Source organism: Falco punctatus, assembly GCF_963210335.1.
Source record: "Falco punctatus genome assembly, chromosome: 4".
Classification (NCBI taxonomy): Eukaryota; Metazoa; Chordata; class Aves; order Falconiformes; family Falconidae; genus Falco; species Falco punctatus.
Window position 1 is genome coordinate 30,097,564 of NC_137583.1, and position 26,952 is coordinate 30,124,515.

Consider the following 26,952-nt stretch of genomic DNA (forward strand, 5'->3'; position numbering starts at 1 on the left):
GGATATAGCCATGTTGCTTCTATGACTATTTCCCTCTCGTACCCATGATTTCTGTTCTCTTTTAAACACACAACTGCAACGAGTCAAGAATTTTTGCAATGACCTTTTAAAGAAGTCTTTCCAGATACACATAGTTAGGTAGCATTTGCATATCAGCCTCCTCATACAAATGGGCTAAGGAAAGATATTACTGCTTACAGCTGGGAAAGGCTCAGCTTCTGTTTCAGCACTGCCCCAACCACAGTGTCTCCAATACACCCATTAACTTCACAAGATAACTGAGAATTACTAATATCATATAAATATACGTATAACTATTTCTGTGATCTCATAGCAGAATTAAACCTCCAGTGTCCCATTTTTCTTCAGAATGTCTTGAAATCTGAAAGTTGCAAAATCCTTCACCTTTCTTCAGTGATTAGCCACAGGAATGAAAACCACAACATTCAGCTGTGCAAGACTATTGCCCCTCACCAAGATTAATTCTTAAATTGAGACAAACTAAAATTTTTACTTAAACTAGTCATAATTTAACAACAACAACAAAAATTTAAAAAAATCACATAAACCATCTATAGACCAGGAATAAATAGCAGTGTAACGATCACAGGAAAGAAAAAAGTAAAAAGCAGCAAAACTATTTTTCCCTTTCATTTTTTTGCCATCCAAACAATGGATATTTCAAGAAGGATTCATCAGAATACATAAATAACTAAAAGCAACAGAGAGACTGCATAGCATCATTTGATTTTTGAAGGGCCTTAATACAGATTAACTAATCCTCCATCTAAACTCTGGAACAAAGTGTTGGGAAGTATTAGTTTAAGGAAAAACATTAGTCTGATTGCATTCCTTTAATTGCAGAATTCTTTTCTCCAAAAATGGCAACAGCTTGTACATATAAAAACATCATCCTTGCAACTACTATTTGTAGTTAAATAAATAGCCATTAGGTAAGAAAATGGTTTTCAGCCAATAATTTTCTACCATGGATACTCTGTATAGTGCTTATTCCAACATATTGTCCCACCCAGTTCGAGAGGGTACTTACTGTTAGTACAAATTTAACATGCAGTACAAATGCATACAGAATTATGACCAAATCTCTTTATCTTTCCCTCCCCTTTTAATTACAACTATTACGCTATTCTAAACTATTTCTTCTCATCTACACCTCTGCACCCTTCCTATTGCAACACACTTTTATCTGCTCCTCTCCACCTTCAAAAAGCAAGTGGAAATTTCAGTACTGAAATATTTAATTTTCCTGCTCCAGCAATGTATTTGCTCTGTCCTCTGATTTCTCAATCCTACAACAGCAATATGCACAGGTTTCTGTGCACGAAAAATTAACGATATAACCTTACCACACCATAGGAAAAGGGAGACCATTCTCCTCTCTGACATGATAATTAAATGAAAGAAATGTAACTGCACGGCTCCCAAGTGAAACACTATTATATATCATCATATACCCAAGATTAATTCTTCACTTGAGTGGATACCAGGCTAAATTCAGTCAAAAATAGTAAATTAGCTTTTGTACTCCATTAATATTGTCAGCTTCACTCAAACAAAGAAAACCCCCAAGCCCCCACCGCAGCACAAAAAAAATCCCACTCAATGCCAAAACAAAGAAAAAAAAAGTGTATTGGATTTAAAGTATATGCTTTTTAGTGAGGGGAAAAAATTGTGATGTTGAACTGCTAAATCTTAATTCTTCTCTAAATAATGCTGTGCTACCTGTCACAGCTCCAAATTGAAAAGCATAATATTTTACAGCCTCTTAATTGGTATAGCACTTTCTTAACTTTCAAGAAAAAAAGAATTACTGTGTTGATTCATGACAAATTATTCTGCGGTCTTAACACATTAATTTCCTGTACAGAAGATTTTCCTAGTTTCTCTTATTCAGGGACTAGGCAAGATTCATTAAAAAGAAGCTATCTACATACTACATCCTAAGTTCTCAAAGACAGACAGAGAGATGCATGGAATGAGTTTTTCTATCTATGCCTTAGAATGGCCTCTTGGTACACAGGTACACTAGAGAAACAATTAGGTTAAACATAGCAGAACACAGTAATCTCATTAAACAATCAGACAATTTTTTGTTAATTAAAGTTTCAACTAAGGTTCCAACTGCTATTACATTAAAAAAAAAAAAAAAACAACCAAAAACAAACAAACCCACCTTATGCTCCTTTTCAAAGACACTCTGGTTTGACTGTAGAGTATAGAAGACATCTACCTTTGATATGTCAAGGAGGTATAATACAAAATGAGGCATTATTTAAAACTTGATGGCAAAACCAGGTTTTCTTCTTCTTCTCTGTCTTGGTAGAGAGGAAAAATCCTCAAGTTACATACCAACAAAATTCCTATTGAAAACAAGAGCCTTCAGAAGCACTGTGATGTTGCTACCTAAAAAGTTTAACAGAAACTTTGCCTTTTAGAGAAGGCTTTGTCAAGTGAAAGCTTTGTGTGTTGAAAAGAAGGGAACTGGAATTACTAAACACTGAAATATTGTTTTAATTCAATACTAATAAAATCAGAAGGACACCATTGGGGAAAAAAAAAAAAAAAAACCCCACACTTAAAATCCAGGCTTTGAGGACCTCAAGAAAAATTCCCCCCACCAAGATCAAAGCAAGCTAAACTGTCTATTATATATAAAACAGGACAAGTCTTATTGTTGGGGAAGGTCCTGCCAGCAGGCTAAATTACTCAGCCTTCTTATCTACAAAAGCTATGTGACTAATCTATTACTGTTGTTAACAAAACAAACCAACCACACACAAAGTATTGCTTCATCCTCCAGTAGCTGGAATGCTAAGGTCTATCACCTACCAGAAGTACCTAGAGTTGAGTGCTTCAGATTCCATTTACTAGAAAGGAAAAAACCTGTCATAATTTGTATGGGCATAGGAGAAAATGGGGGGAGGGTATGTGCGTGTTTTGAAAATTCTATTCAAACGTTTCATTTAACATTAAAAAATGATAAATTTTAGTATAAAGCAGGAGGTAGGTCATCAGACTGGATACTTGGTGAATACTTAAGAAACATGGGAGATTTAAAAAACCAGACACTTTAGATAAATGCATAGTTTCTCATGGTTGAGTCTCTTAAAATTACAGCTTTGATGTCCATCTATAACAAAACCTTTTCTAAACTAATTGAACTGAACTTCCAAGTGAAACAGCAGCTTTGCTCATTTTGACACCCCTAGGCAGAAAAATAAACTGCACTGTATCCTTCATCGCTTCTTCCAGACAGTCGGGAGATCTATGAAGGATAATACAAAAGACAAGTTCCAATAAAACCATGACCCTGTTTTAAGTTACCGGGACTTCAGCTGTGTATTGAATGTAGTAGAGGATCTTGCATGAAATATTGCCTGCCTCAAAATGTAAAGACCATTTTCTAAAATCATTTTCTCTCAAGAAGATTAACTGGATAGCGTACAAGTTATTAGTTATGAAAAAAACCTAACTCATCAAATCCTTCAACAGGTTAAACAACTCTCCTCACAAACGAAGGTGGGTTTATGACAAATCAAATAGATTGTGATAATTTTGCATTATTTGTTGGATTAGTCTATACCACTCTTGGACTCAAGGGAGAAAAAAAATCCATTTCACAACTGGAAAAAGAATTTTAGAACATTATCTTAGGAGATCCCTTTCAAATTTTAAGTTCTTACTTATATTAAACTAACTCAAAGCATTCATCTTCCTAACTTTAAACACACAGAGCATCAGTCATAGAACGCATTGAAAGCGTTTTTGCTGTACACAGTATCATTATTAAACACAACATTCTTCTGTAAGAACATGAAAGGATTCTGTGGTCAACTGGGCTGGACCAAACCAGCCTCTACTATATATCACTCCAAGCGCTCTGGCAGAGGCGACAACGTAGCTCACCCAAGCCGACGTGTGTGCCCCCGCACCGCCCGGGCAGGGCACCGGCGGGCTGCCATCCACCCCAGCCGCAGCGCGCCCGAGCGCAGCCCCCCGCAGCCGCAGCCCCGGGAGGCGCAGCCGCAGCCACCGCCCGCCTGGCGCTCTGGCGCCCTCTGCCGGCGCTCCCTGGCGGCGGGCTCACACCGCCCACGCCCCCTGCGTCCCACGCGTGCTCTGGCCAGGGGCGACGTGGGCTTTCCCCTTCGGGCACTTACACACCCTTCAGGTTTCCTTCAGCTGGTAAAGGGCCAGCGGCGGCTGCTCCTTTTCTTCGGGCAGTTTCAAGCCTTTCCAATACCTTCAGCAGCAGCAGAACTCTGGCTGGCAGCCCCCAAGCACCCGTCACACCGTGCCCATACGGTAACACCATCCTCTTCCCGAGCCCCCTGCCTGTAGCCATTCTGATGTACTACTTACCAACTCTAGATGAGCTGAGAATTAAAGCACAAAATAACTTCACGGTTTAAAAGAATTCACTCTGAAAAGAGTATATGAAACATGAACAAGCAAGCAATTTTCTTCAATTTGCCAGTTCCCTTGAACTTTCCTCCTACTCTTTAGTGTTCTCGGGAATGTAGGATTCCAAACTTCTTACCTTAGGCCTCTGACCTACTGGCTTGCCCTGAAACGCAAACTCCAATCCTTCTCCAAACAGCAGAAGTATGACTTTCTATTTAAACAAAAAATCCCCAACACTGCTGACCCCACCCCACCCACCCCCCAAATAATCCCATTCTAAAAGACTTCTCCAAAACACTCCTGCTCCTCTCTTTCACTCCACTTCATCTTTTAAATCCCATTCTGATACCTTTTTACCTCCTCCTCCCTGCAGATAAACACATCCAGTCAGTCTTCTTCCAAATTAAATATCTTTAGCATTGCCTTGAGAACACAAACCCTACAAGTCAAAGTAACAAAACAATGTAGTTTTACTTAAGCCAGACATAATATTTCATTAAACACAGAAATCTCCTACACTGACTACACTTCGATACATATATTTTATAGCTGGCCTGCAAGCATTCAGTCTTGCAGAAGGCAATGTTTAATGCAATACTGTGAAGCAAGGAAAAGGAAGCGTGATTTCAGGCTCTGAAAACTGAAATTTTACATCTCAATTTTACCTTAAGGAATAAGTTTATTCTGAACAGCCCTAGGGTATACTGGGGTGATGCTGGGGTGTGTGTGATACACAGCAAATGAGTTCAGGACTGAAGGATTCTGATTAGCCATCCCTGAAAGATGACTGACCTCAGACATGAGAATACGCTGAGAACACATTCGACTGAAAAGAATCGCGTCTGAAAGGAGCATAAAACTGCACCACCATCTCTGCCTGAAGGCTACAAAAGTGCAAGTGCCTACAGAAAGTTGTTTTCTTGGGGTTTTTTTGGTTTGTTTGTTTGGTTTTTTTTAAATGAAGGTCCTAATTTGCTAACTCTTCCTCAGCATTCTTATGACTTCCCAAGTGGTTTCCCAAAACTCTGCTGAGTGATCTATTAAGGACAGCTCGGATACTTGTTTCCTTCACTAACAAAGGACATCTCAGTTCAGTTCTTTCCAAATTTCAATGCGAGAAACACAGGATCATCAAAATCATGAAACATAAAAGGATTATGTATAACAGGTGTCTGAACTACCATCTACTTTAGCAATCTGAAGTATTGGAAGCAGCAAAAGCATTTCAACTCAGAACTCAAAAAAATTCTGTCTTTACAGCTCAGATAGTTAAATAGAGAACAAAATCACAATGGAATCTTTGGAATCTCCCTTACTGAACTACTTAGAAAACAGATTCAACAAATATCTGTCAGGAACTGTGTTGGTATGATTGATCCTGCCATAGCCCAGGAGAGTATACTGTTGAACCTTCAAATCCCCTTCCAACCCACACTGGTTTTTTTCTTCTCTTTCAGTAAGTAAATAGCAGTATCTGCATGATTGTATTTTAGTTAGTTTATCTTTTAAAAACACACTCAAAATTAAGCGTATTTAATTCAGTCAAGAAGCAGCAGATGATTTTAAAAAGCTCACAGCCTCATGGCAATGGTGAGGAAGAGTTCGACTGGAAGAGTGCAATTTCAACAAGGCAAGGTAGGCGAGATGGGCTGACAGGCCAGGGGCTCTGGAGCAGGTGTGAGGAGATGGAAAGGTGTACTGGTGCCAGGAAACTATATCCAAACCAGGAAGCTGCATTTGTTTTTCCTGCCACCGATGAATAACAGCAAGAATGAGAGTACTCGCTGCCAATACTAAGAAAGTCTCTTCACCACAGTGCTCGTACCAGAACAGGATACTGGATGTGTAGCAGCCAGAGCTGGCTGTTCCCAAAGGGAGCACAAACCAGGAGCCAAGTGTGACCCCAGCCCAGGGGGGCATCCCTCCACACCCGGGGTGCAGTCCCACACCACTTGAACACCGCAGGCAGAGAGCAGGTACTGTAACCACTCAACAGGCCTAGACAGGACACCCAGGCAGAGCAGCCAGGGGCAAGAAGAGATAGATACAGAGGCAGCACAGACACAAGTTATAAGGCACATCTGGGGGATGCATCTAGGGGACAGCCACCTACCCGCAGACCTGTGGTCTATCCAGGAGGCAGGCACACCTTTCACAGAGTTCAAGCAGGGACCTACCACTCAGCCTGGGTGTTGAGGGTGCCTGTGGAGTGCCCTGATGAATCTGGTCAGGGAAATTAAGACCCAAAGTTTTCAAGGCCCTGGTAGACAGCACACCTGATCTTCATGTACATTGAGAGAGGCAAAACTGACAGGTGATCCACAGCCACACCTTAACAGTCTGTTACTCAAGATAGTTGCTAATTCTGATTAGCTGAAGCTTATATCTTACTAAGTGCAGATCACTTTGTGTTAAAATAAAATGAGATTAGAGTTTTTAGTACAAAAGAGACTCCTTGACTATAAATCCAAAACATGTGATAAAACTTCAGTGATGCTGCTGCCAGTTTTTGCATAAATATTAAACTAATGGCCCAAAAATACAAGAAATTCTACACACTACTCAAAGTCTAAAAAAAAAATTAAAAAAAAAAAAATTCTAAAGCAAACAATACCAAGCAAGATTAACAGGATGTTTTCCATCTACTAAGAGTAATTTACATAAACTTTTCATTACGAAAGACCTCAAATGATTGGGAAGATTTTTATGCAAATGGTGATCCAACATCAGTAAGATAAAGCATGCTTGACTTATCAGTAATATCACTTCTCATGTAGTTGAAATTAAGCTTTTGCTAAAGTACCATACTGAATTTGGCTTATAAACAGAGTATTCATTTAATTCATTTCAATAAAATTGTATGGAATCATTGCTCAATGATTTGGGGACAGAAGTTAGCTAAATGAAAATCATAATCAAACCAACCTTCCAAACCCAAGAATAATGAATTAATTTTTGGAAATGTTCTTCATTATTGAATTCTAGAAAAGAACACACAAGAGACAAGTCAAACTGCCTAGAGTTGTCTTGCCCTGGCTTATCAAGTGTCTCTCTTGTTGCTAAGATCAAGAACATGTTTGTAAGAAAAGGCAGAAGTATACATGTAACAACACTTAATTGCTTCTTATTTGAACAGAAAGCACTTAATAATGAAAGCAATTATTTTTAACATATTCTAACATTTAAGATTAACAAATGGGTATATGCTATACCAAACATCTGCTTTGGGCAGTCCAATTCACATATCCAGCTTCAGCGTCAATAGGCACTGGAGAGCCTCAGTAGCTACTATCAACAAGGAGTGGAAAATGTTGGATATAAGTTTAGCTGGAGCTAAAAGTTAACAAAGGGTAGGTTTGAAAACCTACTTCTCCAAGACTCGCTCGTCTCCAATGCCGAATTAGCTGCTTATACATAAATGCCAAAAAACCCTTCTTGCATCAAAGCTACACATGTACTAATAATAAATACACAGGCATTGTCCTGTGACCATCCGTACTGACATGCTGTTAACACAGTCCTTGGCATGGTTTTGGTGATATGCCGGTTATTAGCCTCCCAAACCCTACTTGGACATGCTTTCAGTGTGTGTCTACTAGGGTTATGCCCAACATATAGACTGGATGTACCCACCTTGTTTTAACAGGTAATTTAATATATGGATTCTATTGTATTATATATATATAATATCATGTTCTATGCAACATACGGCTCTATCATGCCAAATGGCTCCAGTGCAGAGAACACACCTGTTCCATTTTTTGTCTACCAGCATAGATGTGCTATTAGATTCTACAGTTGTCTCTTGGCACAGAACTAGTCCCACTGCTTTTTCCCAAAGACCAGTATCTTCCTCTCCAGGATATGAAATGTGGGTTCTGTCATATCCCTCAGCACAAGGAGTTCAAATCTGAAATTCTTGTATCCCTTTCCCTGAAAAGGGTCTATAACATGAGGCCACAGAACAAGGCTGAACGTATTTCCCATTACCAAGCCGAAGCTGTGCCTTGTACATACCTATAAACAGAGGACGGTCAGTGGTCAAAAAAGAAAAGGCAAAAGCATAAACACACAAACAAGAGGGATCCTGACTTTAGCACACTAAGCAAGAAATTCTTGAGAGGGAGAAGCCTTGGGTTCCTATGCCTGCCCTTAAAATTGTTCATATTTTTTTTCCTCTATTTTTCCTCTATTTTAAATTAAACATGATCCAGAGGGTAGGGACAAGATCATGGAATTTCTGAACTTCCCACTTTAGCCAAGTGTACCTGCATTAAGCTCAGCACTGTTACTGCTAGATTATTCCAAGTTACCTGAGGCACCTTTTCAATTTATAAGTTATCTCTGCACAGCCCTGTAAAATGGGGAATAGAGGTAGATCAAACAGCTGGAATACACTAAATATCAAAAAAAAAAAAAAGGCAAATCTCCTTTCATGTGAACAGCAGCATGGCGGCAAAATTAACTTTTCATGGAGCTTTTTCAGTTCATTTAGTACAAATTTTAATTCATGGGCTCCATACTAGTAAAAACCTGGACAATTTCCATTTATAACTTAATTTTGCTTCGTTTCTTAAGACAATATTGTGCTTACATGTAGCTAAGCCTTGATTGACAGATTAAGGAGCAATTTCAATTGATCTTTTAAACTTGTTCTGTGATTTTTTTTCTTTCTTGACACTGCTTTATCCTCCTAAGAAAATAATCTTAATTACTAAGTTAAATATCCTTTTTTATATATAAAACTATTTAAAATATAAACATATGTTTAACTGAGCTTTGCTCTTTTATTCGCACATATTTATTTGTACTTTTGCCATCAGACCAAACGGGCCCAAAATAAGTGCTGTCTCAAAAGGAACAAACATACAATTAACAGAATCTACAAGTCCTCTTCAAACAGTTGTCTACTTATAATACACAGGAATACCCTGGATACTTCTCAAAGTCTTGTAAGTACCATGCCACTGAACATACTAATTTTCCCTGCCAATTGTACATTTTTATGTAACAGTAACTAGGTTGATGTCAAAGAACTGAAACAAAATTATATACCATATGTCATACCAGAAGCAGCTTATAAAGATTAGCATATTTATAAGACAAAAAATGCATTTTAAGTAATGCAAATGTGGAAAAAAAAAAAACTTTTTATTTGTTAAAAGGGTTTTTTTTCCAAATCAACTTAAAGTATGCTTTTCTACTTTACTTTTACAAGATCAAAGAAATTAAATTCCATCCTTTAGGAAAGATTTTAGAGAAAGCAACATCTGATACTGTGCAAGATGTCAACAATCAATAATTTATCCTTCCAAACTATAATGCTAGGATCTAAATAATCCATTTTGTCCAAGATAAGACAGAGAAGTCAGTCAATTTGGTTACAGTCATAATGGCCCAAAACATTGCAAGTTTAAAGCAATGTAAGTCAAGAACTGAACATATTAACTCTAAGCTTGTAACTAAATTCCAGTATTTTTGACATGAGCCTACTTTTGCACATTTCTAATCTGGTATCTCAATTCATTTAGACAAACTTTTTAAACCAGCACTTCTTAAACTTTTTTAAACCCCATTTAAAAACCTGAAAAGCAATGCTAATTGAAGATGAACAAATAAAAGCATGTGTTTTCAGCAGAAGACCAATATGCAAATTAAAATGTCACCAAAAAATAAAACTAATGGATAATTAGCAAGCTACACTTACTGTTATTATGGTCATTAACTCTTAAAACAGCAATAAAGCTAGAACAGTGTTTGTCTACTTCGCAGAGACATGGTTCTCTACATAAGTTGATGGACTAACGTGTAGTTCAATGTATTTCACATGTATTTTGTTATATTGCTTTTGCAGATAATATATAATTCAGCTACCCTAATTTACCTTCAATATCAAAATAGCTTGCCAGAGAAAACTGTACACTGGTTAAATATATATTTTGACTAGTAGGAACATAAGTTGTTATAACAGAATCCTCACAAAAACCAGTTACAATTCTCTGACAAATTTTTCAAAATGTGAAAACTGACTAAAAATAACTTTAATAATTAAAAGTACCAAAAGAAATTACAGAACTTAATAAACAATTTTGTAGATGATGCATGAAGAGAAATAGGATCTGAGCTAGTCAAATAGTCATCAAGACACTAAAGAAGACAAATGACAACAGATTCCTGTGCCACTGTAATCACAGTAATCAAATAAAACTCCTCTACTTATCTCCAGTTTTATAACAACACAGACCAGAGAGGATCCAGAGGACAGTATTTGGTAAGTAAACACCCTTTTCAAAAATGTGAAGGAATATGCTACACTTAAGTATCACAAAGCTAATCCTTCTTTGATGTACAGAAACTTGGGGCTTACATGCAAACCCAAAGGTTTGATGTTCATTTTGATAAATAGGTTAAACTAACTGGAAACCAAGACACTGAAGGGTGAGAGACACCTAACTGCACAGGCATCAGGATTATAGCAGAACTCTCCTCCTCTGTAGCCCCCAGAGACTGCTGGCTCTAGGAAAACCCTTTGCAAGAACCTGCAGCTTTTAGCTGGTTTTCCTATTGAACTTTTTTTCCCCTGTAACAGAGTTTGAGAGACATATTCTGCTCTCTGCCCAGATGGACAGTATCAGGAATTTACAGACATTTACGGAACTGAAGAAAGAACCTTCACCTTCCAGTGTGGAAAAAAAGCCATTTACGCAGTTGTCTGCCACCGAGGACATCCTTTCTCCTAATAAAAGTCCCTACACTAGCTACAAAAGAAAAGAGAGAAAAAAAAACCCAAACCAACAACAAAACAAGGAAAAAACCCAACCAAAGGCAGGCAAAAAACAGGACTAGTGGCAAGGGAAAGCTCTGGGAATATGGGATGCTGGTTTTTATAGGAAGGAGTTTCTACAGAAAAGAAGAAGATACCTAAGGATCTATTGGGGATTTTTAAAATCATTGCAATTAGAGGAAATCCTTTTGCTTTACTTCTATTTTTTTCTGGACTGTGAAACACCTAAAAGCAGGATAAATCTAAATATCAGAGTTACTGAGAACACATCTTTCCCTTGGCTCTAGTGAAAGGAAAGAGCAGAGTTTAGAATAAATATTGCCTTCTTATAATCGGGGATCTACATATCTAGAATGGCCAAGCACAGTAAAATGAAATTCACTGTTCAGTATCACTGTTTCTGTCTAGAACACTTTCATAAGTAACTACATCTCAGACTTAAGACTTTGAAGAAATATCTGACTTTATTAAATAACTCACACATATTCCAGTAACAATGAAGATTATGGCTGTCTTGTACTAACTGGGGGAGACATCAAAATGCTTTGTGTACCTTGCTAAGCAACAGTACTCAAAATGTGATAATTTATTTTTTTGCTTAATATACACATCAAGATACATTCTCATGTCTTGTCTTTTCTGGGTTCCAATAAAATTTCTGTTTTAAAAACCTTTCATGGGCTAAAAACCTTTCATGGTTTTGATCTTCTCAACAACCTCATTCTGTTTATTTTCTTAAGCCTCTTATATAGAGCCAAAAGACAACATTATAAAAAAAAAAAAAAAAAAACCACACCACAAACCACAGAGAAACCAACCCACAAAACACAAAACATGGGACTCCTTGGCTTTACGCTCCTGCTGTGAAAACTATATATCCCAAAAGAGGAGTACTGGCATCATAAAATCCTTATATTTAAACTGACTTTTTACCTGGAACGGGTATTACTTCCATTACCAATCTGAGTGAGTGGATAAACTAATTTTTCAGTTCCTGAAACCTGCTGAAGCACATCCCTTCTCACACACAAAATCCTCCACACTTACTTATGTGCAAAAAAATTAGATTAGAGTCATAGTGGGAAGAGGGGAGCAATTTATACACAGACATTAGAGAACTTCATTGGAAATAATCTGTATAACTTCAGTAATACTTACTAGTAAACCCTACTGTATGCATTAATTCCTCTACCAAAAGTTTTCTAAAATCATCCCAACACAACTGAAGCTTTTAAATGCTTAAAGAAAAACTATTAAGAATTTCATAATACCAATGCAAACATTTATAAACCTTCAAAATAATTTAAAGTAAAAATTACCATGTCAGAGACTGTTTCTAATGTGTAAGTTTTACTGAATGTAGGCTAATTGGTTATAAAATGTGCCATAATTTACCAGAGCATCAATGCCTAATCAGTTCATGCTGCAATGAATTTCAAGTAAACATGAGTAGTTGTGCCATTAATTCTAATAAAGTGACAGCCAACACTTACTCCACTATAGTGAACACTTGCACAAAAGCTGGCCTATCAGAATTTATAATGTCCAGCAGCAATATAGAAAGATATTTAGAACACTAAGGACACTTGTAAGAATTGTTCTGGTACGTAAGAACATTTGTTAATATCTAAGTGTGAAAACCCCCAAATACTCAGCACTTTATTTTTTATATACTATACGAAAACTTTGACCTCATTTGTATTAAACCATCAGGACAGATATTAAATATTATCACTGATCATTTATTAACCGAATAACTCTTTTTGACCAAGCTGCACAAGCACAACCTGACAGTTACTCTTTTGTTTGCCAAATCATCAGAGTAACGAAGAGGAGCTAAGCTTTTTGTCATTGCCCAGCTGTACTAGCACATGAGGATTGAAAACTTCTAGGGACATAACTTCAGCTGAGATCAGAGTAAACCCTAGCAGAGAGGTTCTTCCCAAACTGAAGAGTTTACACTGGCACTGATATCTGAGCCACAGAATAAAATGAGAAGGTTAAAAATATTGTCTCTTAATTCACCTGCCACCAATTCATACTGACAAATCATTTCCCTTTATTACCGTACTTGCCAGTGGGTGAAAGCTTTTGTATTTTGTCATTTCTAAGTACAGAAAAATAACTCCTAGTTACTGATCTTTGATAATCCCTGACTTATTAACTATCACAATGAAACTAACGATGTCAAGGGCAATGAAAACACATTCCTATTTAGCAAGAGTAGAACCTAGACCAAAGAATGCCCTTCTTTTGCTGAGCCCATTTGGACTCACCCATTTAGGGGAAGCCACCACTGCCTCCGAGGTAATTGTAAAAGCTCTGTCTGGCTAGAGCTTCCTCTGCTGAGTTTTTAGTGTCATTTACTGGTGTTTCAGTTGTGCATTATTTGTGTTTAGTTCTCTTTTCACTGACTACCAACTTATAAAGGAAATTGCCTATAGAAAGGAAATACTAAAATAGATTTATTCAGCATAATGTCAAAAGTATAAAATAAATTGAAAAAAGTTTTATATCTCTATTCAAAGAGCATTTAGGGTGAAACTGATACCACATTTGTTCATGACAGCTATTTTGCAGGCATCAAGCTCCCATTCTGCACCCTTACAGATGAAAAGTATCCATCTCTGCCCATAAGATTAGGACGATCCCATTGCAAAGCCATCATATATTTTCTCACTGGCTGCTCCACTAATTTTTTTTTATAGTGGAGCTCAACAATTTGAAAATGTCGAAAGTTTAAGTTTTAGATCTTACCTGGATTTCCGTAACAGAATTATTAAGATCTGTGCTCTTCAAATCTTAACAGGCACAACAGTTAACACTGCAGACTTTTATTGACACCAGTATGCCACAGATGTGTCTGTTCAGGTTTTGGGTAGCAAAAGACATAGCTATATCCAGTATACAAACGCTGAAAATTATACTCATAAGAAGCTTGAATGGGACTAACAAAGCAACATTTTGATTATGACACATTTACATAAATTACTTTAGGTTTTCAAAATGCACAGGTAGGAAATCTACCTTGCTCTGTTACTCATTGCTACTTCAAACTTGTGGATAAATAGATTTATCTCCAGTCACCTAACATTTTTCTGCTGATGACTTCATTAAACAATAACATCACCAGCCTATTTTGTTATTTGAATTAAGATAGAATCAATTAACCTATTCTCACATTTCCAAGAACAGAAACACTTAAAAGTGAAATTTTAGCCTTGTTGTATTGACAACAAGCACTAGCATGAAGAGGCTCTACAAACAGAAAACACCCCTCAGTCTACAAATTTCAAGATGTTACTGTACAAGAGGAAAAACACCCCACAGACCTCTCATTAGTTCTTAAAAGCTAAGAATCTCACACACTAGTTCCAAGAGAGAAGATAGAACAGAACTTTTTTTCTTTTAAGATTAACAAGAAAGAATATTATTTTCTTTTAAAAATATGTTATTTTAAAAATTATGGTTGTGCATGCCAATACAGGAAATAAATTGAACAGTGATGCACACATTGTTCTCCATTTAAGACATGTCTGATGTTGCTCATGATAAAGTAGTAACAGATTATGTTTGGAAAAAAATATTTAAAAGGAAATGGGGAATTAGTTGATAGCATTTACCTTAAAACTTGTTGTTTGAAGTGGCATGTATTAAAATGGTTTTAAAAAGTAACTTCAGTTACTCCCTCTTCAAAACCAAATCTAACTTCTTCATGGTGATAAAAATAGCAAAAGGTAAAACACAGGACCTCTTGCCTTTTAGTCCTATGCAACATTTTTGAAAAACAATGCCTCGATAATCTACCAGTAAACAATCTTTCTGATTATCTGCTGTGAACAAGGTCTTTCAGCACAATAAAAGCCCTGCTTCAGATAATACAAGTGTCCTAGAAAAGCTGTTCTGTGTCCAGTTAAGAGGACAACTAAGGAATCTGTTCTATATTTCACATGTAAAATCAAGGGGTTTAAAATACCACCTGTGTTTTACTAGCAGTTGGCACAAGCATGTAGGAGCAATATAATCAGAGACTAGAAGCACATGGTGGTAGAGGCTCTATCAACCTGGGACAAAAAGATAAAGCAAATAGAGGACAACAGTGAGACACACAGATGGGCATAGATATGAACAATAAGACAGTCTTCATCATGGGACAACAGTATTTCTAGTGCATTATCAGCTCAGCTACTGTAAAAGGGTTTTATGCATCACAGAAAAAAAGTGCTTGAACACTTTAAAGGACTTATTTGTTCATGGACAAATTTGTTCTCCTGAACAGGGACAGCAGGGAAGAAAGCAAAAGGGTGGTATTTTACAAACATCATGTTAGCATGGTAGGTTAGAATCTGAGTTTATTCAACCTCTTGATAGTGAAGGAAAGAAAACAGTCCCGAACCATCTGCAACAATAATTAGTTGTACCCTACATGCACACATTCGAGGGGACTTAAAAGTACACTAATCAGTACACATATTTAGAAATACTGACAGAATTCCCTCTACCTCCTGCCTCCCACTTCAATACTACAGCAGCATGTCACTTGCCATGTGTTCCATGTTATGATAAATCTATTATCTTTGAACTCCAAGTATGGCATAACACCATATATTTCTTTTCCAATCACCGCATACAGTTTAGGTATTTCAGAAGTATTTAGTCATAAATGTCCTTTGTACTTCTTGACAGATAAGAAAAAAGGAACATCCCCCAATGTGTAAGGAAGGTAGCAGTGGCTATGCTGTAGAGTCTGTGTTTAACACAAATGTTAGGTGAGCAAACAGTACACCAGTATAACATAATGCATTTTTTCTAAATGTCTTAACATTTGAAATATTTGCATTATAGTTCCATTACTTCCTTAATAACTTTCTTTAGAAAGTAGCATGGGTACCTAGATTTCCTATGAACTCAAATGCCAAAGACATATATCAAATCCACAACATCCTCAGCTAATAAATATACAAAGTTAGACAAGTATGAATCTGAGGATGAAAGCTGTGTCTACCAGATCTTCTGATTCTATGTCTAATAATGAGTTACAAGCTTCAGTTTGAGCCTGGAATCAATTTGGGACCATTTTGGCAACATGTACACAGAGCTATGTATCATTCTTCTCTACTTTCTGGTCCAAGAGGGCTATACCCAACAAATTATTTTTAGATAACTTGTTAGACCTAGGAGTTTATTAGAAAAATATATGGCTTATGGCCTGAAAGACCATAAAGTGGTTTAAAGAGACCTAAGGGACAATGATTTATCTACCAGAATCAACTTTCTCTTCAAACTGCTGCAATAGAGCATGGAAATGTGAAAAACAGGATTAAAGATTCAAGTTATCTGCTTAAAAACCACAAAAGCTTTATCATTTATCAAAAATGACACTTCAAAAGTTATCTGGATTGTGTGACGTAAGATTGTACAAGCCAATTCCACATATTGCATAAGGTGGTGTTAAAGACTTCCTTTTATTAAATTTGTTGGAGCTCATACCACCGTTTTTACCTGCTGAATCTGTGTATTAGATATGAATGTTAAAAAGTAATATCTGTGTAATTTGCAACTTAAGTTACAAAGTTGCTTTTTTTAAAGTAAAAAATATTATTCCCATTATCGGTCTCAAGAACAGAAATATAACGGTATTAAGGGGAATATCTGTATTACCCAACTTTAGCACTTGCTTTATAGGCTTAGGTTAGGGAAGACTTTCTTTAGGAAGACTCCGTCTAACAGAGGGAGAAACTCACTGAAAGAGTCTTTCAGAGAAGAAATCCAAAGCTAAGCCTTCTAAACAACCCCTTTAAAGGCACTAACCTTTCTATTTTCTAGGCCTCCACACGTCTGTAAGAAGCTAGGCACTGTATATTCCCTGTCTGTCAGTCTGCAGACTCTCTAACAATTTAAACTGACTTTAGTGATGGCTGCCAGGGTCATGGGCCCTGGCCATGCATTCCCATCAGCTCTTTTGCATTGTCCCTGATGCTTGTGTTAGAGCTGGTTCAGAGGCGTAAACAGCTGAAAAATAACTTTAAAAACACTTCCTTTAAAAAGCCTAGATCTAAATTTTTACTATTGGTGAGGGTGACATCTGTATTATACCTCAGCAACATTTCACACATAAAACATATGATTATGATTAGCAACAGAATAGTATATACCTAGTAATAGATTTATTATTTTTCACAGTAAGGGCAGAACAAAAATAACTCTTAGTAAACCAAAAACACCAATGCTCCAGATACAATATATAAATACCCTGCACATCTAGAAGCCAAGAACTTATATAATGAATAGATTTTACAAAAACAGTCATATATGTTTAAAAGTGATTAAGTTAGTATGCACATTAAAATAAAAAGTTCCTCCCTTCTCAGCCGTGTAACCCCTTGAACTCAGACTTGCAAGCGTTACATGAACTAATTCCTACAGAACCTACTGGAAGTTCCAGGGCTGTGACATTGCAAAGACTATGTCCATAAAGGAATCAGAAAGTTTTACTTACATGAAAAATGTGTCATCTATTTAATACCTAATTATAACCCATAAACTGAGAAAACAACACAGTTCCCATAAGAAAGCGAGCCAACTATTACACATCTCCAATGCAACAAACTCAACTAGGCTACATGTGAGGCCACTTATCAGAAGAGTCTTAGGGAACGAAAATTACAAAATTGTCTGAAACAGTCTGTAACAAGAGCAACATCAACCCAGGCAGAAATAACTCCAGAAACCCCAGCTTCTTTGGGAACAGACCTTTCATGGAGTTACATTTTTGTTCTGCATGAATTGTATGGGTAGTGAAGGGTCATCTTTGAGGCACATGGAGAGAAGAGTCTTTATTCACTAGAAAATACTCAATAAAAAATAGAAACCACATCTTGCCAATAACTTGCTTTCCAGCTGTAATAACTGTAAGCAGTCTAATCCAATGCCACGCTATAACTGCTAATAGTTCTTCTTTTAGTCCACACAAAAGTCATCTTGTGCTGAATTTAAAAGATTTGAAGTAAATGAAAGATGGAACCAAGCGCTGACAAGAAAACAAGGTACTGAAAAACTGATCAGCAAGCAGTATTCGATCTTAGTTCTTGTTACATAGACAGTAAAATAATACATATCAACTTAATCATAATGCACATGCATACAGAATTCAGATTAAAGATGTACAAGCTACCTTAGGTCTGGCATTTTCTAATCTCCAGGCAAATCTTATAAAAAATTATTCTAGATTATATGTTTTAACTTCAAGAAAACACAATTTTGAAAAGACCAAGAAATCATCAATTTGCTCTTTAAAAACTATTTAAATACATATTATATATGTACGTATGCAGAGAGGGGAAGAAAGGCCTATTTCTGCAAAGAGCTCAGCAGGAACAAGATTTTGCATCATGAGGAATCCAATTGCCTCTAGTCTGCCCACATATTCATTACAGCAAAAAGGTCCAAGCGAACCAAATAACTAGTCCATTCAGAATGTGATGTTCACTTACAGCTGTATACAAAGTTGTTAAATGCATTAATATCTTTTATTTGAATCAAGAGTGCATTCAAGATTTGTACCTATGTGCTGGTAAGAACAATAAAACAACAACAACAAAGTCCCTCTGAGACATAAAAAAGCCCAAGCCCTCCACTTTACAGCTTCCTAATAATTCACTTTGACATTGTTTATCAAAACTTCTATGGTTTAATCAGACAGACAACCTTTAAAATATTAGCCAACACTTGCCTTTGTTATTCAAAATATATGACTATGCACAGAGATGACAGAAGCTTCCAGAACAACCTTTCAAGGACTATGAGCCATGGACGCTGATTCCCTTCCTTTCTTCTTAGGTTATGTGAAAGTCACACAGCATAACTGCCGTAACCTCTCTCTCCATACCTAGGCCACTCCCGGTCTAAGCATCTTCTGGTAATGCATGGAAACAACATTGATAAACACCTATTACATATGGTCTTCCTTTACCCTTAATAGTACTATCTATAATACTGCGGTCTCAAGAAACTATCTGAAACACTGTACTTAAAACATTAATAGATATGTATACATAGCTCTTTCAATTTGCTTTGAGAAGTCTTGAGAGTACATTTTTTTTCCAGCAAAACATAAGCACATAAATCAAACCTAGATTTACCACAGTAGAGAGTTAGAAGTTGCATAATAATAGCCACAGAAAAACCCAATTCTCTGCATCCCACTTCTATTTAGTCTAGGCTTGTATCTACTCCTCCAAATCAATTTTTAAATTATTATAATTATATACACAAAGAATTTACCTGTTTAAAACTAGAACATACTTAAAATGTTCATCTAAAGAAAAGGAACATGAGACGTCAACCCAATACAAATTAATGAATTTCCAAAAAACAGTAACAGATTTTTTTTAATTAGAAATGCATCATGCTACATTTAATTCAGAATGCTTTTCACTCTCCAATAAGTATTGCCCTCACATTTAACCATCTCTCTGTCCTTTCAACAACTAAATAGTCTATGCAAGTTGCTTATGATCTCTGCATCTAATGCAGTTCAAAATTTGCTTCAAAACACTTCCTACATTTAGCGTATTTAGAAGTTACACCAGATGAAATATTTGTATTAAAAAATTAGGGCCCCAGAAACATTTTCTTCTATCTTCCCGGTCATGGCTCCTGTCAAAGCATCATAGAGCTCAATATCACCTTAAATGCACATCCAGGTACATGTACAATTCCGAATTAGAGATTTGATCAAGTAGTATAAAAAGATTACACTTCTACGGCTGTAAAACTGAGCAAAATCAGACAAGCTTCTCTTTCTTAATATTTAAAGATACCCATCTCCTGCTGGAGAACCTTAAAGCTTTGCACTGCTTTTATCTATTTTAAAATAACTCTGAACAACAGCCATCAAGCCAAAGAAGTATATTTTCTAAGTATTCTTTCACTCTCCAACAAAACTAAGACATTGGGAGGGTACTTAAATCCATTAAGATGCATGTAGAGTAGCCTCTAGCAACTTCCAACCTATTTAAATAAGCAGAATTTTTCTATTTCCATACAAATATTCTAGTATTTTAGTAAACATTTTGCACTTCAGTAGGCATCAGTGTTTTTTAATCTCATACATAACTAATAAATTCCAATCCTGCGATGAGCAACAGGACTACGCCCAGACATGCTAGACCACCGAGCTAGACGTCACTGCACGATAATGTTCTTCTAAGTACATTAGTTAGTTACTGTGTCAAAATTATTCAATTCTACCATCACCTTGCAAATTCTAATTTGATAATTATAGTGATTATCAATTAGCATCTCATCACTATTTGATGACACACAATGACTTGAGGCTAACTAGCACCTAATACTCAAATTTAACAAAATGCCATGAAAAGAGTCATCATGGCAGAGGCCAGCAGGCATAAAGAACTCAGTAAACAAAGAAATGTGCAGCCTAGTAAGCCAGGTGAGGCGCACACATAGTCTGAACGAGTGCCTGTGCAGACATGCAGCCATTACAGAAGTGGGAGTACCACTCTAGGCTGTGTTCATGGGACAGGCCACAACCTTTATCATTTGTACCTTTCTCCCACCCAGAAAAATCACTCTCTTGATGAGAAGGTCTGCACTAACAATACTAAGGTCTGAAGAGAATGCTTTTTTTTATTCAGTACTATAAACCACTGAGTGTTTTGCAATAATTAAATTAACTCTGAAAAGAAAAAAGAAATTAAATAAGTAATTATATCCATGTAACACAACTAGATGACAGTAAAGCTGGAGAGCTAAGTACAAAATGAATTTACAAGTGGTTTTATCTACCGTTTGCCTCTAGATCTACTTTTACATGGATGATCATTCAAGCTGAGAGAATACTCAACCAACCTGTTGCAGTTGAAAACCTTTTCTTCCATTCACCTTACAGTATAAGATACTTAATCTCAACGACTGTCTGATGTGTTTCCTATGAACTAAGAATTTGCATTTCAGTATGCCTGAAATATTTCATATTTCTTTAATGCTATAATAGTTATTATAGAAACACTAACCGGTTATAGCACAGTATTATGATTCATTCAAAATAGCCATGGTCCATATATTTAGAATGTTCATTTTTTTACCATATAAAAAGATTGGAGTCATGTGATTCTCTCATGCATATGACCACATCATTCCATTAAAAAATTTCTGTGGCTATAGCAGAATTTCCATTTTCATGAAGGACTTTTATAAGAATTGTCATCTTCTCTCTAAAGTAAATTTTTGCATAGAAATGATGAATGTATTAGAATCCATTAGAATTCAGAGTGCGAAAAGAACCATAAGTTATAAATGAATAAAAATTTTGTGAAAACCTAATAGAAGCACTCTGCATTAAGACCTCCATGCTGGTTTACGTGTCAAAGAATTTTTAGAGTACTATTATTTGCATTTTCTGCACTATATAAAAATAAAAATTTATTCTGTTTCTGCATTATATAATTTTATCTTCTGTTGTTTAATGTCTTCTAAACTCCATACCTTCATCTGCACCAATATTTCTCAGAAATAACGCATCTTACTCTCTTCACTTCCCCTCCCCCTCCTAAATACTGATGGGTGAAACTAACTTGGTGGTAGGACTTTTTTTAGGACAGTTTTTAAACACTACATAACTCCCTGAGGTATCTATTACATATATACTACTGCAAAGGCATAGTAACCTGAAATAAAATATTGACATTTTTTTCCATACTATGCACTAAACAAAAGTTGCAGTTCACTTTTTAATCCAGTAAAATGGCTAGTTTACTACTAAATTACAGAAAACTTTTTACATGGCATCTACGTTTATGCCTGAATCACTGGCACTTGAAACCGTATTATATGAAAAATTTTTGAATTGTTAATGTAAACAGCAATTAAGAGCATTTGATTTCAAAAATGAAGCATCATGTTGGCATCTATATCAAGAATAACTACCAAAAGGAAAAAAAAAAATGTCATGAATTTTAATTTGCAGAGAGAATTACTTCAGGTATGTCTTGTTTCAGAATAACAATACCCTGTGAGGGCTTGCAGGCCTCAGCATAAGTAGTTTGAGAATAGCAATGACAGCATAAACAAAGCACTGAAAAAGGTTTATTAGGGTGGAGTCCATTATTAAACACTGGATTAAAACACTTCTGTATCCTGCGGCTCCAAACTTTCTGAGGATGCAGCAGTAAACCCTGAGCAGACAAACTACAGCAGTCTTGTTATAACCCCTCTTCCTCAACACACAAGCCCATCCAGTTATTAAAACTGAATGCACCGTTGTTCCCTATGAAATACTTGAAAACAAAGAACTAAAACACAAAGACCGTTCCCCTTCATAGAGTATTAACTTCCGCTTCTAATAACTAACTCATCGTCCCACACGATACAGTTCTGCATTGTCCAACACATACCACTTCAGTCAGACAATGCACACAGCAATAAAACTCAACCCAGCAAAGAAAGTGAAAGCTGCGTTTGTTCAGCATGTTATTTGGCGCAGCCAACTGTAATGCTTCTGCCTGCCATTTATTGTTTACTCTGTCAAAGGATTATTAAGAATTAGGCTACATTTGGCAATTTTTTGAGAGGGGAATTTACATGCAAAGTGACTGACACTTGATATTTAAAGTCTATTGGTCGACTCTGACCCTTCATTTACAAGTGACTCATTTGACTGCAAGGATCTCTGATGTGGAAATGCTCAGATACGAATCAATTGCAGTTTTTGTCTCGGGTAAATGTTACTTGGCAATCCAAAAGAAATGAACAATGCTGGAACCGAGGTTCACATAGAATAGTACTCATATGTTTAAAGAATTCCTTTTACATGCCTGATTTAGCTCTAGTCGGTGGATTTATGACTCCCCTTCTCCCAATAACTTATCTCAGTGCACAGTGTTTTTAAACACACACACACACGACCAGCAGTTAACTCTTTTGCTGCCTGAAAAAACAGAAATGCACAGACATATTTAAGTAAATTTAAAAAGCAGGTTCTGTCCCCATAGGGCTTTTGATTCTCTGTGGGATAAGGGAAGGGTAGGACAAGAAAGGGAGAGAAACATGTAGGTGCTGTTGGCAAATCCCTGTTCCATAAAGAAACGATTGTAAGACACGACCATTCCTACATGAGATCAGCTCTGTGCGAATTCTGCCGTTTACCTCTGATAAGGATAAAGTACAAGGGTTTCTCTGTACCCGAGCGAGATTTCCTTCCTCTGAGAAGGCAGATGCAGCATTTTTACAAACAAAAATGTCTCTAGCCCTACCTTGTGCCAGTGCTTGCAACATGTGGAGCTGAAGCAACAGAAACGCCCACCATCCCCGACAGAAGATGAAAGAGAAGTTTAACTTCATCATCATTCCGCCTCGCCTGCTATTCCTTCGGGCAATAATTTCGCGATCCACCTTTCTTTCAGCGGTTATTGCCTCACTGATCCCCATCCGATCCGACTGTCTGCCACTCCTGACAGCGCTTTGGTCACTGCTCGTTCCGCACCCCGAGGCCGGGCTCTCTGTGGTGGGTTGGGACCATCGCCTGCTGTCTTCGCCCCGGAGTTTGGGGGGAACTGAAGCCCCCACTTCAGAGGAACGGCGGACTCTTTGATTTGTGCTTACTGTGCACGCAACCCGAAAGCAGCACCCCGTGTGCCTCCTGGTATGATAATCGCCACCTAAGTCAATGTTTCTTGTGGAGGTATTGATTGCACCAAAACAACCAGTCAGAAATGTGAAACACATGGTTTCTCTGCACTGTCACATCCAATACCTTCAACAGAGAGGGAGTAAGTTTATGGGCGTCAGTAATTCAGTAAATCCGGATCCTTCAGCAAAACAGAGAAAGACTGATCCATCTTAGCCACCAGCAGACAATCCAAAGTGTACCTTTCATACCGCAACGATGATCAAAACTGTGACCCCCGTGATTTTTATGAAGCGTGGTGAGTTTTCCAGCATGAGTCCCATTGTCCTGTAAAGACCTTGCAATAGAAGTGTTAAGTTCTCGTAAAAGGAGAGGTGGGGGTGGGGAGGGGGGGATGGGGGGTGGGGGAAGCGTCCAGAGGGGGTGGAAAAAAAAACAACCCCAACTGAAAGTATCTCGCTATTCCTTGCGCTAAGGATTTATTTCAGACAATTTCAAGATTAGCCATGCAGACAGGGTAGTCTCCAGATATCCTCACAAAGCTCTGCATAGTTTATATTAATCGGATTTTCCTTTGGATACAAATCTCTACCGTCAATAGAAGGGTTTGAAGGGTCCTCAAGCAGGTAAATTCAGCAGCCCTGGCTGTGATTCCAGCTCGCTGTGCAGTCAGTCTGCCACAGGCCAGTGGCGATGTCACTTGAACTCTCACGTTCAGCCGGAGGTAGGAAAACCTCAGTTGATCATATCTCCCTCCTCCTCCAAGCCTGGTGCTGATCTTTTTCTTGCAGGGAGACCACGACAAAATTCACCTCTAACACGTAAAGCGCTTTTTTTTTTCTGGTCGGCTGTGGACGCGGCAGCGAAACAAACCCTCAGCTGGATAGTGTCCGGAGCGGGGGAAGGGAAAATCTCCCGAAACAAACAGCAACAAGGTGAAATCCTTCCAGCTTTGCTTAGATGGACTCCTGCTTTCCTTATTTATGCAGCCCAGGGATCCTGGTTCCTCCTCCGAGCGTCTCTCCCTCACAGACGCTGTAAACACAAGAGGGAAAGCGCTATCACAACAGCAGCAGCGGCGGCAATAAAACCGTACCGGAGGAAAAAAAAAAAAAAAAAAAAAAGGCGCTGGAGGTTTTACTTTTAAACAATGCATCGGGTATTGTTTCAGTCCCGCCTTCCCTAAAGGGAAAAGTTTCGCAGAAGACTCCCAACCCCCCCTTCGCTAAAAAGAAAGAATACGAGTAGTTTTAAGAGAAGTACACCCAGGATACACGCAAGTTAAAAACAAAGCACCTAAGCGCGAAGTTGATTAAACAAAAATCTCGCCAGCTCTTCCCCCGCCCGCCCCCGAAAGACAGCATGAACTTTTCTCGCCTCTTTCAGCTCCAGCGCGGTTTTAACCCTCCCCCGGCAGCCGGCTCGCACCGCGCCCGCCATCCCCCCGGGCGCCTACCTCGCCGCCTCCGCCCGGTGCCCTGGCTCCCCTCAGCTCCCGCACAGCCGACAGCCGCGCTCCCGCCCCAGCCACCGCACCTCCCGCCCTCCCCCAGCCCCCCGCCGCCCCTCAGCCCACCTTCCCCTGCCCTACACGGCGGCGGGGCTGGGGCTGTGAGGGGGAACATCCTCCGCGGAGCTGAGGAGAGAGCTGCTGGATAGGGGGGGAGAGGGGGGGATGTCTGTGGAACTGTCGGGACTGGGCGGGAAGGGGGAAGGTATCTCCATACAGGTTTGCCTGCCGGCTCTCCACAGACGCCGGAGGAGGAGCCCACCCGCCCGCCGCGCGCGCACAGCCACGCGCTGCCCCGCCGCCCGCGCGGGACCTGCCCCCCGCCGCCTCGGACGCGCTTAGCCCCGCGACTCCGCTCCTCCCCCTCCCCCCCCGATGGCCCCGCCCCCAGCCCGGCCGTTGATTGGGCGGCAGGCGCGCGGGGCCGGGTCGGGGCGCAAGAGCCGCGCTCGCGCAAAGCGGAAGGGGGGCTGTCCCGCGCCCTTGCGGTGGTTTAACGGCCGCGCGCGCGCCAAGCGGGGGCCCGCTCCCCCCTCTTCTCTCCCCGCGCCCCGGCCCGCAGCCGCGCGCGCCCCCTGAGAGCAGCCTCTGCGCGGCCCCGCGCTGAACGGCCGCGCGCCTGCGCGCCCGGCGGGACGTTGTGCCGCGTCTCCGCGCTCGCTGCGCCCCCTCCAGGCCCGTGAGGCGCCGCCGCTGCCCGCGGGCGCCGGGCACGCCCGGGAAGGCTGGGGCGCGGCAGCCCCGGCGGGGCGCTCCCCGCAGCTCCGCTCTCTGGCCGCGGGTGAGGGAAACCGCAGGTATGTGGCGAGGCCGGGGAGCCCGGGGCGCAGATTAACCCCCCTCCTGCTCTCGCGGCCGGTTGTAACTCAGCCCGCGGGGCCGCCGGCGCAGCAAAGTTTCTGAGCTCGTCTTGGCGTTATCCGAGGACTTTCTCCGATCCTGGAGTTGGAGATTGGCAGCCGGCTTGTGCCCTTTTTTCCTTTCTGACAAGCTGTGTCTTATGATAAAGTCATGCAGGCAAACATAGTAAATTACCACATCAACTGCAAGGTCATTTTTTTCCATGTTATTAATGGCTGGCACCGTGGGTTTCTGGCTGAGGTATATTATTAAAAAAAAAAGTCCCTTATTCTCATGCCCTTGCTATTTTATAGCATATGAAAGGTGAAATGTTCACAGTTTCTACACACTCCCAACACAGGTGAAGAGCACGTGCTGGTGCGGCGGCAATGCCTGCGTGGTGCGTGGACCCCCTGCTCCTCAGCATGCCATCTCCCACCCAGGCCATCACACCTGCGCAGGCTCCTGGCCAGGCCTTTCTCCTGACCCTCCCTTTGTATCTCACAGGTAAATCTTGTCTGCCAGGTTTTCATGTACGCTGGTGCCTGCTGCTTCAGGTATCGAACAGGTTATTAAGGTTTATGACGTCCATTTTCTGCCCTTCTTTTTTCCCGGTGTGTAAAAGCTTGTTGATCCTATGCTCAAGAAGTTGCTGTACTTAAATTTGTCTCTTCTGTCACCTTTTCCTGGTAACTAAAAGGTACGAGCTGTACTTCAACAGCTGTCTCTTCCTTGTGGTCAATA

General features: G+C 39.2%; 1 protein-coding gene across 4 annotated transcripts in view; it reads right to left on the reverse strand.

Annotated features, from left to right (window-relative positions):
- The window catches only part of SDK1 (sidekick cell adhesion molecule 1), a gene marked incomplete at its 3' end in the record, with an annotated part of 406,390 nt that extends 380,742 nt beyond the window's left edge, over positions 1-25,648 (reverse strand). For 2 of the 4 annotated variants that reach the window (XM_080382368.1, XM_080382365.1), the window contains exon 1: positions 23,485-25,289. In XM_080382368.1, the coding sequence (XP_080238494.1) occupies positions 23,485-23,956 (472 nt within the window). In that variant the 5' untranslated portion in view covers positions 23,957-25,289. Of the gene's footprint in view, positions 1-23,484; positions 25,290-25,314; positions 25,393-25,434 lie in introns of those variants that run through there. The other 2 variants (XM_080382366.1, XM_080382367.1) reach the window with 2 other exon arrangements.
- Positions 25,649-26,952: the final 1,304 nt, after the last annotated feature.